This window comes from Prosopis cineraria, unplaced genomic scaffold (genome assembly GCF_029017545.1).
Source record: "Prosopis cineraria cultivar Desert tree isolate PC_DT_omini unplaced genomic scaffold, ASM2901754v1 PC11, whole genome shotgun sequence".
Classification (NCBI taxonomy): domain Eukaryota; kingdom Viridiplantae; phylum Streptophyta; class Magnoliopsida; order Fabales; family Fabaceae; genus Prosopis; species Prosopis cineraria.
The window spans coordinates 2,454,111-2,470,919 of NW_026555342.1; the positions used below are offsets into that span (position 1 = coordinate 2,454,111).

Consider the following 16,809-nt stretch of genomic DNA (forward strand, 5'->3'; position numbering starts at 1 on the left):
TTTTCAATAGGTGCTACCCTCACACGTACGTGCTCATTTCAAATTTTATCTTTACGTGTATGTCTGCACATCCATCGTAATATTTTCATCTCTGCTACTCTAACTTTATGCTCTTGCCATCCCATTAGAGCCCAACATTCACTATTATATAATATAGTCAGTTTGATAGTAATACGATAAAACTTTTCTTTAAGTTTATTAGGAGCCTTACAGTCACAAATAATTTCTTTAGCTTTTCTTCAATTAAACCATCCAATTTGAATTCTATGTAAAATATCCCTACTAATTTTGCCATCATTTTGAGTAATGGCTCCTAAATATCTAAACTTTTTCACTTGAGGTATAATTTGATCTCCCAATTTTACTTTTAAATTATGTTGACTAGTTTCTTACCAAATTTACAATATAAATATTTCGTCTTACTCTTACTCAGACAGAAACCTTTCGACTCGAATTTTCTCCTCTATAACTCAAGTTTACAATTAATCTCTTCTCTTATCTCCACTATAAGAACTATATCATTCGCGAAAAGTATACATTTAAGGATTTTTCCTTGAATATGTTCCGTCAAAATATTTAGGATCAAATTAAATAGATAAGGACCCAAAGATGATCCCTGATGTAGTTCAATTTTTATAAAAAAGTCCTTTATTTGACCATTAGACGTTCTTACACTAGTTTTTATCCACTCATACATTTCTTATATAACTTTAATATAAGTAATCCGCACTTCCTTCTTTTCCAAAGCTTTTCAAAGTACTTCTCTTGGTATATGGTCATAAGCTTTTTCTAAATCAATAAAAATCATGTATAAATCTTTATCTTTACGACGATATTTTTTCATTAATCTCCTTATTAGATAAATCACCTCTGTAGCCGATCTACCTGGCATAAAACCAAACTAATTCTCAAAAATACTTGTCTCTAATCTCAACCTATGCTCAATTACTTTCTCTCACAATTTCATTTTGTCATATTAACAATTGAAAATAAAAAAATATATTTATATATTTTTAATAATATATTATTTCATAAATGTGCATGCAGTTATGTAACACACCAAAAATTTTTTTTTAAAAATAATTTAACTCAACCATAGTTGGGTTACAGCCACCCATCACATTTTTATATCAATAATTTTAATATAAAATATTTTATAATTGGCTTCAACTCATACACTATAACATTTCAGATAATTTTTTACCTCCCATATGCCATTAGGCTAAATCACATTTGTCCATCCTTATACTCCCAACAAGTAAACTAAATCACATTTGTCCATCCTTATACTCCCAATAAGTAAAATAAACAATTTAGTCATTTTTCAACATAAACCAGTTATTTGCCCTTATAATCATGCCATTTTAACCAATCCAAAGTAAACTAAATATTAAAATTACAGTCATCCAAATTGTACCAAAAATAGAAATAGTTTGAAAGGCATGATTACATTTATATATTCATATAATTGACAATAAACAAAAAGCCCTAATATTGGCAATATAACACATTATAAATCATAAATTAAATACCCAAAAGAGATAGTGGATCTATACCACTAAGCCTCTGGGACTCCTCCACGTGTCACTTGTGGCTCTTCTCCTGAAAATTGTTAACCACATAATGAGACTCAAAAGTCCCAGTAACCAAAGCCAATTTATGATAGTGTATACAAACAGTTAAGTGTGTGCTTACTAAGTGAGAATTAAAAATAATATAATTCCAACAAATATAAGAAATATTACAATACACACAAACAACCATCCTTATATCCCTCCATTAGCCTCGAGCCGTAGCCCTCACTCGGTGCTAAATTACCCGGCCAAAGGTAGATTAGCCCGAGCCCTTACAAGCCACCTATTGAGCTCCAATAGGGGCGTACCACGTGGCACATAAATACAACAACAATAGCAAGTCTCCCAACACCTCCCACAATAATCAAATAAATTCATAATAATATTGCACAATTATATAATATTACAAAATTTATAAATTTCTCAATAATCACCCAATTAACATGAAGTAACACTAATCACAAATTAAAAGCATGGTTACCTTGTGGCTTTTTCAATAAATTATTCCTTAAAATTTCTCTCTCACCACAATCTTCACCAGTAATACAATCTACAAATAACATATTATTTATAAATATTAGTTTCAATTTTTGAAACTAATAAAATAATTCTAATAATAGAATTAAAAATATAACATAATTCCTAATCTCAATCTTAATACAAATCTATAGTTAATACTATTAAGTAAAATTTTTAACTCCTCTTTTAATTATCAATAAACATTAATAATCTAAAAATCAACTTCTAAACTAATTTCTATTATCAAAATTTTCTTTTTATTTCATAAATTCGTACCTAAAATATCCAAAAATTAAAAATTGAGTCTCTAGCTTAGAATCATAATCCTATAACCATAATAATTCATTTCTCATCCCAAATAATCATCTAAACCTCAATAAATCAACATATATTTTCAGATCTAGTTTAGAATTTGATCCATAAGCCACAGATTCAAAGATCATCAATAAATTTATACTCTAGAACATTTATTATACTATTGACAACCTCAAAAATTATATTTATTCAACATAAATTTATCCCTCTTCTAGATCTTAAATTTTCTGTCACTACAAACTCAGAAACCAAAGAAGAAGGATGACTAAGAAAAAATTTTAGAACACTTACTTAGTCTTGAAAAGCTTAAAATCACACCCTAAATATCCTATTAAAAACTCTTACCTTAAAACCCAGCACCGGTGAACTTAGCTCACAGATGCTCTCTCTCTGCCTCAGCTCACACACGAAAGAAGGAATGAAGAAATGAAGGAACAGGTGAGTTTTTATAAAAATTCAGTGGGTCCCACATCTTTTTTTAATTATTATTTCTTCTTTTCTCTCTCTCTCTCTCTTTTTATTATTTTATATTACTATTGATGCGGCGGCCGAAAGCGTTCACGTTTTCTTCCTTCTTTCCCTTTTTTTTTGCATACCTTTTCCTTTTTTTATTATAATAATAATTTAATAATATTTTTTTATTATTTTTTTAATAATTTTTTTTAAATTTTTTTAATTTAGAATTATATCCTAAATTAGATTTAATAATCATTTCTACTAATTTTCTTACCTCTAAATATTATTATTATTATTTTTAAATTTTTATTAACCCAAATTAACTATTAAAATTTAAATTGGGATGTTACAAGTTACATATATTTAATTTCGCATGTGATAACTGCAGATGCATTTTAATTCAATTGATAGAGAAGGGACGCTTAAAACTTGAAGGTGGGAGAGGTCAAGAGTTCAAACATTGACTTTGATATATTTTGCAACAAATATGTGATGTGGCAAGTGGTGGTGATGTGGTGTATGAAGTAGCTTGAGGAGGCACACATGTGGTAGGTGATGTGCCCATGTGATGGTGATGTGGCACATGAGGTGGCTTGAGGAGGCACACACATGGCAGGTGATGTGGCATGAGATGGTGGCGTAGTGCATGAGGTGGCTTGAGGATGTGCACACGTGGCATGTGACATGGCATGAGGTGGTGAGGTGATGTGGCATCATCTGTCAAACACATGGCCTGTGACATGGTATAAGATGGCAAGTGACATGGCATCATCTGTAGCATATATGACAAGTGATGTGATATCACATAATGCACACACGGTAGAGTGATGTGACATAAAATAAATTATTATTTTTTTAAAAAAGTTTTGGTGGACAAATGACGTCACTAAAAGTCTCTTTAATAGCAACATTTATTATCACCAAAAATACTTTTAGTGGCAAAAACCTTTGGCAATATTTGTCGCCGTTAAAAGTGTACTATTTGTCGTTGTCAAAAACTATTAGCAACTATTGTTAATTTTTACAGTTCTTGCATTTTTTTTAATGTACATTTCGTGTTAGCTCTTAATCCCTCGGTCCAGATATTAGTGTAATGGACCTTGTTAATTTCTTATGATTATATGTTTTGAATTAGTGTTTTATAGTGTGTTTGTATTCATTAATGTCCAAGCGAGAATTTGAAAGGTCATTATATCCATATATGTGTAAGTGCAAGCTTGGGGCATTTTGGCATTGGGGCTGTCTTACTTAACTATTAACTATTAACTCTTAAATTTTAATTTTCACGGGAATTTCACTGTAGTTGTCAAATTTGATGGGACGGCGGCTTTTTAGTTACATTTATAAGCGAAGGCATACAAAATAAATTAATTAAGATCCTATTTATAAGTCTTAATCTATTCTTAAAAATCAAAGCATTAATTAAGAAAATATTATAGGAAATAAAATAATTAAATATAAATATTCTGGAATAATTTTAAAAGACAAAATATAACTTTAGATCCTTACACTTTATTTGAGTTTTGCTATAAGTTTCTGTATTTTTTTCAGCATTTTAAATTCTTGCACTTTTATTTTTAAGTGTTCGAGGTCCCTATAACATTGTTAATGGAGAGACCTAGAATACTGAAAAATAAAATTAAAGAGGTTTAGAATATCAAAAAAATGTAGGGACCTATAGAAAAACTCAAAAAATACAAAGATTCAAATTTATATTTTCTCTTTAAAAAATATCGTCAAGATTACTAGCTATATATGTATTTTTATTTTATAGGTATGTGCGTACAAATAAAATGTTTGGTAAGTAATAATACATATCTCACGTTTATGAATTGAACACTTAAAAATAAAGATAAATGGGCAAATTTATTTTTGAACTTTGATCAATAGCTTTGTAGGCTTTAAACTTATTTATTGTACAAATTATTCCTTTTACTTTTAAAAACAATGCAATCTTACTCTTGAAATTAACAAAATTAGTTAACTTTAATTATTAATTGATTAGAAAATAATAAAAAATGATATCAAAATTACAAAAAAAAGGAACAAAAAATTACAATAAAGGATTCAAATATTACAGACAATGACTCAAAAAATTGAAATTCTTTTCTATTATTTTCTGGTCAACCAACAAAACAAGTTAATTTTTTAAAATAGAAGAAGTTAAATTACATTATTTTTAAAAGTTAAGAAAATAGTTTGCATAATAAACAAGTTCAAGATCTTGATACTATTAAATTTAAAATCTAAGAGTTAATTTGCTCTTCTAGTCTTAAAAAATTATCAATTTGACTTTTTCTTTTGGTTAGCATGCATCATATAAAATTTTCTCATTAGGTTTGACTAAATGACAATCTTGACGATGATTGTTTTATCAACCCTATTGTATTGTAAATTTAAGGGCCAGAGATTGCACATGCATGATCAAGAAACTATCAATGGAATAAACAAGCTAGATAAATTTGCTCCCACCAAATAAGATATATATATATATATATATATAACAACTTCCCAAACTTTTCTTCTATTACTTTATTTATTTTCTTTTAGTTACATTAAAGGACTTAATAATAGCTTGATCACTACCCAAACCCTACACACTCTAATCTGAACTAACCTGATCAGATTTTTTTTTTTTTTCAACATCTTGTACTAAAATGTGAAACAAAACAATGAAACAGAACAAATTTACATGACCTTTTATATGCTACATGAATTGATGACCATTGACTTCACACATTATCTGGGAAAAAAGGCAACAAAGCCTGACAACAACACAAGACTACAGCATGCCACGTAGGAATCTCCTCGGACCATGATTGGCCAAGCTAATCTTTATCTCAACCAATTAATCCATTCATAACTAACGAATTATATTGGTTCTTAGTTTGAAATTATCAACCTATCAAACTTCATGATCAGCCTTTGAACCGAAAGTTGCAACAGCATCAGCCACTGATAGAAATATCTTGTCTTCCCCAATAGTCTCTGCCAACTTGGACGCATGCAGCTTCTCCATTACAACTGGCCCAGGATTTGCCACCAGAAGCTGCATCAGAATTATGCCAAAGAGATTAATTATCAATCATATCACATATCAAATATTCAAATGTATGTTGTTTACGCTCACATAAAATCATTTGCGTTCTCTAAAATATCAATGTCGTAGTGATGATGCAAAAATATTGACTTATGTGATTATATGTGTTACCTGTAATCCTCTTTTCTTGAGGCTCTTGTGTAATTCTTCAAAGGCATGGATGCCACTAGTGTCAATGTCAGTAACGGCTGAAGAAAAATAGTTCCATGATCAATAAGAATGTTCTGTATGCTAACAATATAATCAACATCAAGATATATCAAATCATCTAACAACAAATGATCCTTACGTGACATCTCAACAATCACATATTCTATTTTGGGAAAGCCACTTTCTTTCCTTTGCTCATCTTCATCTTCCTGCCATCGCAGAATTCTGCAAATTTTGATTGGATCACAGAGTCAACAAGTAATACATAAGCATGGTCTTGGATTTCCCAAGAGGATACACATTCATTAATTACATGGGATTAGAAGTGCAATAAATATATTAATAATTAACCTGTCTCTGATATAGCTGGAGTTAGAGAAATAGATTGCAGAATCAACTCTAATAATCAGCATTTGAGGAATCTGTTTAGCATTTGGGTATTGAAAGATGCTCCTGTAAACATTCGTCCCTGGAATCTTCCCAAGTACCATTGTCTTTGGCCTTGTAACTTGTAAAAGGATTTTGGCAAATGATAAGATCACCTGCAAAACATTAAAGGCTTGCATGATATAGATTAGTTAAATCCCATATTTAAAAAAAAAAATTTCTTGTGATTTCGTTCTTTTTTTTTACCGCAATAAGAAGGCCAATCTCAACAGATTTGAAAACCACACCAAAGAAAGCTCCCATGGCAGCTACAAAATCAAACTTGTCTATCTTCCATAAATGAACGAATTCTTCAATGTCAATAAGGCTTAGCACAGCAGATATTATGATAGAAGCAAGCACTGCATTTGGAGTGTACTTAAATAACGGTGTGATGAACAGCAAGGTTAATAACACCACAATGCCTGTAACAATGTTTGATACAGCAGTTTTACAGCCAGTCGTGCTGTTCACTGCTGAACGTGAAAAAGATCCTGCAGTAAACAAAAGAAATGATATCGATTAGATCACAACCATTTGATATAATAGCAGTCTCTGAGCGACTCAAACAATATATATAGAGAGGGATTTTGAGTTTCCTTTTCTTTTCTCTATTGTACCTGAAACTAAAAAACAAGATGTGAATGAACCAACAACACTCATTGTTCCCAATGCAATCATTTCTTTGTTACCATCTAAGGGATAATCTTTCCTGGAAGCGAATGTTTTCGCTATTGCCACTGCTTCCTACAAGATTCAAACACATTAATGTTAGGGAGAGTTATTCTAAAATACTAGTCTAATAAATTTATAACTTTCACTTTTTTTTTTTTAATTTTTTGACGTGAGACTTATAACAAATCATTTTAGAATTTGCTTACCGTGAGTGCAATCAGACCAACTACTACACCAATCTGAATACCAGCACCAAGATATTTTCCGCTGAAAAAAATATCACCAACAGATATTGGATTCACTCCCTTATCTATGTCTTTCACCTGAAATAACATATTTTGAGGTCAAAAGTTGAGGACTTTAATGTGTTTAAACTACGAGAGAAAATTCAATTTCATGTTATATATACTCACAATTGCAACACCTTTCTTGTCAGCTCGGGTTATGTAGACAAAAAAGGTGGACACTATAACAGACGTCAAAGGAGCAAGTGTAGCCACCCAAAATAGTTTCTTGTTCTTTTTAGCCTATCCATTAGAAAATAATTAAACATTTCAGAGAAAGGTCAATCAATGATGGAAATATATTAATTCTTAGTCTCACCGTATTCTTTATTATAACGAGAAAAGCCAAGAATGCTACTCCAATGAGTATCGTTTGCCAATGCCACTGCAAAGAATAATAGAAGAAATATTATTAAGTGTAATAATGTGTTATAAGCACAAATTTAAAAGGAGAGCCCATCTTAGAAGACTAGAATGTTAGGTAGGAGCTTCTTGATATTTGTGAGCCTCTTGATATGAAACACATAACAATGCCACCTCATTCAAGAACCAACATCCACAGCAACTCTATTCCATGGCATTTCACTTAGTCTTCTATCGGTCAAAAATTCTTCATGGGTAGCACTCTTTATAACATCAGTTTGTCAATGAAAACACCAATATTATGAGTACAAAGTTAATTAGAAGAGGCCATCTCAAATGACTATACCCCATTGGATGGGAGAGCTTTTTATATTTATAAACTCCACTTCAGTTGTGAGACTCTTTAATATAAGACTCATGACATAATGCTTGAAAGCAAAACTAATAAACTCTATCACATTAAGTACTTATATATGCATACCCCGTGTTCTACGTTAGTCCAAACTGCGCGCATGACATTAATAATGTCACTCTTCTTGGTGAATTTTCGTATGCCAAGAAATCCTTTAAGCTGCTGCATGGCTATAACAATAGCAGCTCCAGACATGAATCCCACAATGGCAGCATGAGATAAGTACTCGATCAAGAATCCGAGCCTGCCAAGTTGTTATAGATAAGTCTTACAGAATGAATGAATGAATGAAAGGCATGTAAGTTTGAGGTGAGTTATACATACCTGAGAATTCCAAAAGCCATTTGAGTGATTCCAGCCCAAAAGGTGGCAGTAAATGCAAGACGAACATAGTCGAAACTTTCATAGTCATTATTCTCTTTTGTCATCATTGTCCCAAGCAAAAGGCATACCACAGCCACTGGTCCCAAAGCCATGTCTCTTGAGCTTCCCATTATAGCATACACAATTGGAGAAACAAAGGCTGAGTCTGCACATAGTGATATATATAGAAAGTTAATCTCATAGAGCCGCGAAGCTGCAGGCTGGGAAGAATTAAAAAACGTTATCTGAAAAAGACTTACAGAGTCCATACTGAGGCTTCAAATTCGAAAGCTTTGCATATGCAATTGCCTGTTGTGCAATATTCATGTGAAAGGTCATAATCCAAAAGCACATGCGAGTCTATTATTTATCTTTTCTTTTGTGGTAACATGTACTAAAGGAGCTAGCACTCATAAAAAATATATATATACTAGAGCAGCTAATTAATGTTCAGTTAACAAGGAGCTGTATATCAAATAAAGAAATCTCTCACCTATATTAATTAAAAGGTACATTATGACTATACTTGGATGTATTCAACTAATTAAGAGGCTTGAGCTATTTTATTGAATTAAGCAATCATTAAGTATACTTAATATAAATAATTTGACATGTTATCATGAACTTGTCAATCTTGGACGCAAAATAGATAAAAGAAAAGAGAGAGAGAAAATGAAATATGAACAAAAGAAGTGAGAGAGAGAGATGAAGATTATGGATTTGAAACCCTTTAAACTTAGAACAAAAAATACAAGCCCAAGCAAGAAGAAAAGAAAATAATAAAGGGAATATTAGAGAAAGAAATCCTACATCAAGTAATTAGAGAATAAATTAAGAATATATAAAGTTTGGGATGTGTCTAAACTTATTTAAACTATTTTAGTGAAATAAACAATCCTCAAGCATAGTTAATATAAATAATTTGACAAGCTATGCTGGTTTAACTAATAATCTCAAGTTTGAGCTAATTAGAAGAGCTCTTTCATGATCCTTCCTGCCTTGGCTTAGGTCAGTCAAAGTATAGTATGACTTTTAAATACAAGCGGATGGTTTGATGAAATTGGTTTGGGTGCTCATCATGTAATAATAAAATAAATTTATTATTTTGTATAATTTTTTATTTTAATTATTATAAAATAAAAACTTTTTGATCTTTTAGACGGTCTAGATTGCTCATCACATGATGAGCACCTTAACCAAACCTGTGGTTTGATATACATTAAGGGAAAAAAAAAAGAAATTCTATAAGTACTACTACTTTACCTGAGGAATACAGAGACTTGAAACAGTAAGTCCAGCAACAAAATCCCCTTTAAATTTAGTAAGATTGTAACCTCTTCCCCATTCAAGGATTGGGAAAATTGCTTGCAGGCCAAGAACAAACTTTCTGGATGCAGGTTGGCCTTTAAAGTGGCTTAAGGGCTTGTCTGCAAAAAAAGTTTCCATGGCAGTATATTTGATCTCTTCGAGAACATTTTGCTTAGGAGGAACTCCCACCTTGTGAACATATGGCAAAGTGTTGTCGTCATGTCTATTGGAAGAATGCCCACTTTTGATTTCCTCATCCATCACCTTTTCCATATCCTTGTCACTAACACGGTGACTCATATTTAAGCTACACAAACTAGCAATATCCTGCAAAATCACAAAATTATGAAAATTGGATCAACCCAATCAATTAGTTGAATCAGTAAATTGTAAAACCAAATACCTTGACTGGTTTAATAAAATATTTTATTTATAATTAGTCTAATCATGGTTCAACTATGGTTTTGACCGTTAAAAAATATATAACTAGTGAAAATAATAATTTTATAATCAGTATTAATATATAATCAATGTTGGACAATTAGTGTAAATATGATCATTATCTACACCGGTTGTATAACCATTATAGGTATCGACATAGTTTTTACATTGGTCTTATTTATGCTAGTTGTATAATTGGTGTAGATAACCAATTTTAATTGATGTAGATGTCCCTTTCTATACTAGTGTGGTTCAGTGAACGGTCCATTTTTTAGTGCTTCGACTACTAGTAGTATATCTCTAATAATGCTAGTCAAATGGTACACATGTGTGTGTTTCGCTACAAGAAAGCTGACTTCTGCGAAATGGAACATTTACTCAAAACTGGGTTTTGCAATTGAGGAAAAAATTGCGCTTTAGAAAACTGGGTTTTGCAAATGAAAAATGGCTTTTGAAAGGATAGTTTCATGAAGAAATCATATAATTAACTACCTCATTCTCAATTAGGGACAAGAATATATACTGAAAATAAATTAATAAAAAGAAACAGTGAAAGTACCGAGTAATAAACAGTAGATCGGGAACCCAAACGAGCTTGCATGCACTTTCGTGAACAAAGATCTCTCGCTCATTTTATAGAGACAGGGATGGGAGGTAACGGACTTTTGGAATTTCATGAGTCCGTACGGCTACGAGGTTTGAATAAATTATCATTATCGTCAATTCGTTATCATTCTATCTGTCATGCATGACATATATTAATATATTCATAACAAAATGTTGAAATCTCAGCATATGAATTTAAATATTTATGATAAATACAATATTATTGCTATCATTATCATTCTATTTGTCAACGATTGGGAATATATTGAAGTATGAATGGTCAATCAATCTTATAATAGCAAGGCTTTCACAGATCAAAGAAGAGTTAGTAGAGAGGAAGAAGAAGAAGAAGAAAGTGAAAATCTAAAGATTCACATACCACAAAAACTATAATTAAAAATTGGACATGTTCCCATTTTTCTTCTTTATTTCTTCATGCATGCGATTTTTTTCTTAAAACTAACATACATACATACATACATGTGTGTGTGTCTAATATCAAGTTGTAAAGCATATATTTGTAATGTGTGTATTTCAAAAGTAGCTGGATAACATACACTTTTAAAATAAAATTTGTATTATTTTCTTCCCTATATCTGGATGTTGTAAATTCTCCACTATAATATATAACATTGGCATACAATTCAGGGCTCTTTACCAATTAATGTAAATTGGTGCTGCACCTTTTTTTCTTAATGTCTTGAGACATAAAAAATATATTTTAAATTTATTTTAATGACAAAAGATATTCATAGCAAAGTGTTTAAATATCAACAGTTGAATTTAAATATTTAGCCAGAACAGCTTTTGGCTCTTTGGTTAATAGGATTTAAATCATCTCAAGTTGGGATTGATGAATTTAAATGAAGTTTTCTTTTTTAAGTATTTTCACTCATTCTGATATTTTTTATAAAATATAAAATCTTTTATCCCTTTCTTAAAAAAAAAAACACTTCATCAAAATGCATCAACCCCAACTTGAGAGGATTTAAATCTTGGTTAGTGTATTGATTATCTCTCCAAAAAGCTAGAGGTTGGAACTAGCATGAAAGAGAAGAACAAGAATTTAAATATTTATGAAACGTGATGTATTGTCATCCATGACAGGAGTAATAATATGTTATATATTTAGTGTTTCATTTGTGGCAAGTGTTTGGGTTTTTTAACGTTCAATTAATAATATATGTTAGTTTCCATTATTAGAGGGAAAGAATGAAACACAATACACCAAAAAAAAAAAGTATGTTACATGCAATGCTATAAAGCTTGCGTATATTATTTACAACTGTCAAATAATATTTTCCTGAAATGTCTTTTTCATGTCCACACAGCTAAATCTTAAATTGAGAAACTATATGTCTGAATGTGTTTGAATATTTGTGTCCATGTTTTTTTTATTGGGTAAATGTACGAGGCACGCCTAATATAAGCACTTCTTCTAAACATATGTTGGCTGATATCAACATGATTAGATAAAAACTGAGGAAAAGTGAAATTTATGTAATTGTTAATCAAAATATTTCATTATAATTTAATATATTTACATCCAATGACAAGTCGACAACTTTGTGGAATGAATTCGTTTTTAAATCTACTGATAGATTAAAAGTTTCAAGTATACGGTCATATATATTTATATAATTTCACATTAATATGATAGCGCTTTATTTGCTTTTTTTTTCCCCCGGATTTCCTCTGTGGCTTTCGTCTTGTTTTATTTTGTTATTCTGGATTCTTGTTTCTCTACTTCTCATTAATAGTAGTATCTTTTTGCCCAAAAAAAACAGAAAAAATAAGATAAAATATACTTTTAGTCTTCTAACTTTAGATAAAGTTTTAATTCAATTTTTTAATTTTATAAAATATCTTTTTAGTCCTTTAGTCATGATATTATTTGCTTCAAATGATTATTTTTTGTGTCAATCATTATTATTTTGAAAATATTAAACTTAATATGCCGCTATTTGAAACTGTTTTGTCAATATTTTAAAAGTTTAATGAAAAAATCTATTAGGATCAATGATTAAAAAGATACTTTATAAAATTAAAGGATTAAAATAAAACATTGTGTAAAGTTAAAGGATTAAATATATATTTTAGCAAAAAAAAAATCTATCATCATTGATGATGGCAAATTATCTCAATCTTAAAATTCATTTATGATATTATTGACGATGGAAGATTTTGCATAATATAAGAGTTTAGGATCTAGAATGTCATTGGCGCTATAGTTTGGGGATATATTACTCATTTATTCTTAAAAAATACACAAAAACTACGGCAGAAAAACTGAACCCACCTGTATCAACTGAATTAAGATACACTATTATTGTATATAGTTAATTACAAATTATGGTCATGATCTTTAGATGTAAATATACAAATTTTAATTTCGAACATGAAAGAAATAGCGAGTTATCTTATTTACAGTCATACCTTTATATATTTGAGACTTCATATAATTCTCAACAACCTACATAGAAGAGATCGATCTTTACACCCACTAAAATTAAATTTGTGTGTTTGAATCATAACTACATAGGTAACAATTTAATTAGAAGAAATCTATCTTTTGCCCTCAATATTTTGGAAGAGATAATTTTTATTGTTGATGAAGCCTACTCTTTATTATTACAAAAAAATAAATTTGTGTTACTTAGTCAGAATCATAATATAAATCATTGTTAATTAAATTATGTTTATAAAAAAATTAGTTAAAATATTGATTTTATTAAAAAAAATTTACATATCAATTGTACCCTTGAGTAGAATAAATATAACAATTGATTTATTTAAAACACCCACATTATAAAGCATTATAAAGTAGGGATATAACTGAAATTGAAAAACTACATATAAAATAATCTGCCAAATGCCCTATTTTGGGACCAAAGGTTTCTAAAAAATACTTTACTCGCTCTAATCCTATTTATAAGTTACTTTTAGCATATTTTATACGAATCAAGAAAAACATTAAACCTCCTTAAGTTTACCTTAAAATTTAACAAGTTTTTACCTTTATCCTAATAAATATTCTTAAATCTCACTAGTGGTGTTTTTATTTAAGGTATTTAATAAGGCAAAAATGTAAAGATGAACATTAAAAATTGACAAATACTTTATAAATAAATTAATTTTTTCTTCTCTCTCTGTCTTATAAATAGAACTAAAAGAGTATATTATATGGTCAGAAGGGAATAATAATTTGATGAAATATAATTAAGAAAAGATTTTGAATCAATCTTTTTTATAATTCGTTATCATTATGCATAAAATTGATACAAGTCACTACCCGGAAAACTAATACTATTTGACTTGGATAAAATCTATAAAGTCTGGTAATTGATATGAGTATTTAATTTCAGAATGTACAAATGAAATGTCATTGTCCGAAAAATTTATGTTTTATATTATAGTTCATGCGGATAAGAGAAATTCTCATGAATGAACCTGGAGATCAATTAAGCAACATTCATCACCTTTTATTTTTAATGTTAATTACCTAATGTCACTATCTTCTTCTTCTTCTCATTCCAACAATATCTAATTATATTTGGCTGTACAAATGTCACTATCTTTAATATCATTGGACCGCAATATATAATCCATATGTAAGTGGTAGTTCGAGCTTCAGTGCTCATCACTTTTGCAATCTAATCAAGACGCGGCCTAGATTTAATAAAATTTTAATTTTATATATTTAATAAATTATTATTTTAATAGGTATAGAATTTAAAAATAAGATAATTTTATAACTCTCACTTCGGAAGAAAATCATATGAACCATTAAAATCAACTTTGGATGCCCATATCTTCGAAACAAAATATAGTTAAGAATCCATATAAATAATAATAGACTCTAATTTAATGTATAGAATCAAGAAACAAGCCAATCAAGTTTGTCGAACTCTTGGAAGAAACTCGTGAAAAGGATGTAAAACCATAGTATAATAGCCATACGAAGTAAACCAGTAATCTTTAATAATAAAAAATTTCTGCTGATTAAAAATGATAAATAATTGCTAACAAAATTTATAAAAGTATCATTAAAAATATTTATGTTTCATCCTTTACATGGATTACATGATTTTTTTTAGTGACCAAATACATTGCAGTAGGAAATACCGGAATAGTATCAAAAATGCTTTTTTTTAACGAAAAAATATCATTTAAATAATATAAAGATGAAATTCAAAAATTAATCACCAAAATATTTGATAATTTGAATTAAACATAAATTTTGTGTAGTATATTTATAATATATTATAGAATTTAAATTGCATATATTGAACGATAGTTCTCATAAAACGTATCGTAAAATTTTTTTGGTAAAAAAAAATCATAACATTAAAGTATATATACGTCAAACAAATTAAATAATATCCTTCAATTCTCCTACACGATTTTTCCCTTTTTTTTTCTGATTATCGAAAGCTAATCTAATATATTATCTTTCATCAAAGAATAAAAGACATATCTCATGTTTTAAAAGGTTAGTGGTGCTTCACAATGTAACAAATCAAATTTTAAATATTTATTAAAAAAAGTGTCTAATCATGTCTCGAAGAGTATTGCTTCTTATAAAAGAGTGTTTGTGAATAATAAAAAAATTATCTTACTAATAACGATAACCTTCGTTTAGTTTTAACTCTTAAAGTTTCATAAAAAACTTTTAAATTTAAATGCGAATTATTTCTTTAAAAAATTTATTATATAATAGTTAGTTATAAATATATTTTTGATGTTTCTTTTTTCAAAATTAGGTAGATAACAACGACTTTTAAAATAAAATTTGTGTATTTAAATTTTTCCCATCTAAACAAATGAATTTGAATGAATAATTGTTACCTATTTTCTAAGGAGGTATTGCACATGCCTGGGTTGTGTTTGTGTGTTCTTGGTGGTTGGGAAAACATTAAATAATTTTTTTAAAAAAATAGTTAGAATATTTAAATTAAGAATATTTAAATTAAGTTCAGTGATATCATTGCATATGTAAGAATTATTTTATATTACTTCATTTGGATAAGCGATATTCATTTGTTTTTTTTTTTGGCTAAAAAATTATAAGATATATTCTCATGAATAAACCAGGATGCCAATTAAAGGAGCATTCACCACTTTTTATTTTTTTAATACATAGAATAATATATTAAATGATGCATTAAAAAATCGTCACTTGTTAGGGTGACCATATTCTTTTCTTATAATTTTTACCAATTGGATTAATATTTTTATATAAAGCCTTACACACACACGCATGCATATAATATCCCATGTTTAAATATTAATAGACTCCCTTTTTTTAGGTGAGAAATATTGATAGACTTCAACTAATAGAGTTGATAAATACGTCAACCAATATTCTCTTATACGAGTTTAAATAAACCAAAAAAAAAAACTCGTATTATAAAATCGTAATGTCAATTCCTAAGAGTTTACTTTTTTTTTTTTTGGTTTAGTGTGTGTAACTTTTTCGATTAGTGATTAATAAAAAAAAAAATTTTCGCTCAAAAAAATAGTGAATAGATTGTTGATAAAATATATAAACATATAATTAAAAATATTTATATTTTTCATATATTTATTGAGTTCAACTAAGTGATTAAATTAACTTTCAAATAAGCTAACACCGGAATTGTATTCAAATTCTTTCTTTTTTGCGAAAAAAAGTATTCAAAGCCTTTCTCAGGCATGTATATGTCACATGGAAATAATATAATAATTCAATTTAAAAAATTAATAACCGAAATATTTTACAATTAAACTAATTCATAAGTTTATTTATTCTATTTATAATATATTACAGAATTTAAA

The 16,809-nt window shown here is 28.9% G+C and overlaps 1 protein-coding gene across 1 annotated transcript; it reads right to left on the minus strand.

Moving 5' to 3' along the window:
* Positions 1-5,361: 5,361 nt before the first annotated feature.
* On the minus strand, positions 5,362-11,049 carry LOC129285991 (high affinity sulfate transporter 2-like). Its single transcript, XM_054922018.1, has 14 exons — positions 10,946-11,049; positions 9,901-10,272; positions 8,898-8,946; positions 8,599-8,803; positions 8,344-8,518; positions 7,819-7,884; positions 7,629-7,742; positions 7,422-7,538; positions 7,161-7,287; positions 6,748-7,034; positions 6,466-6,656; positions 6,254-6,339; positions 6,076-6,152; positions 5,362-5,913 (listed from the first exon to the last, which is right to left on the minus strand). Exons 1-14 carry the CDS (start codon positions 10,985-10,987, stop codon positions 5,770-5,772), a joined length of 2,052 nt encoding a protein of 683 aa, XP_054777993.1. The 5' UTR covers positions 10,988-11,049; the 3' UTR covers positions 5,362-5,769.
* Between the last annotated feature and the right edge of the window lie 5,760 nt (positions 11,050-16,809).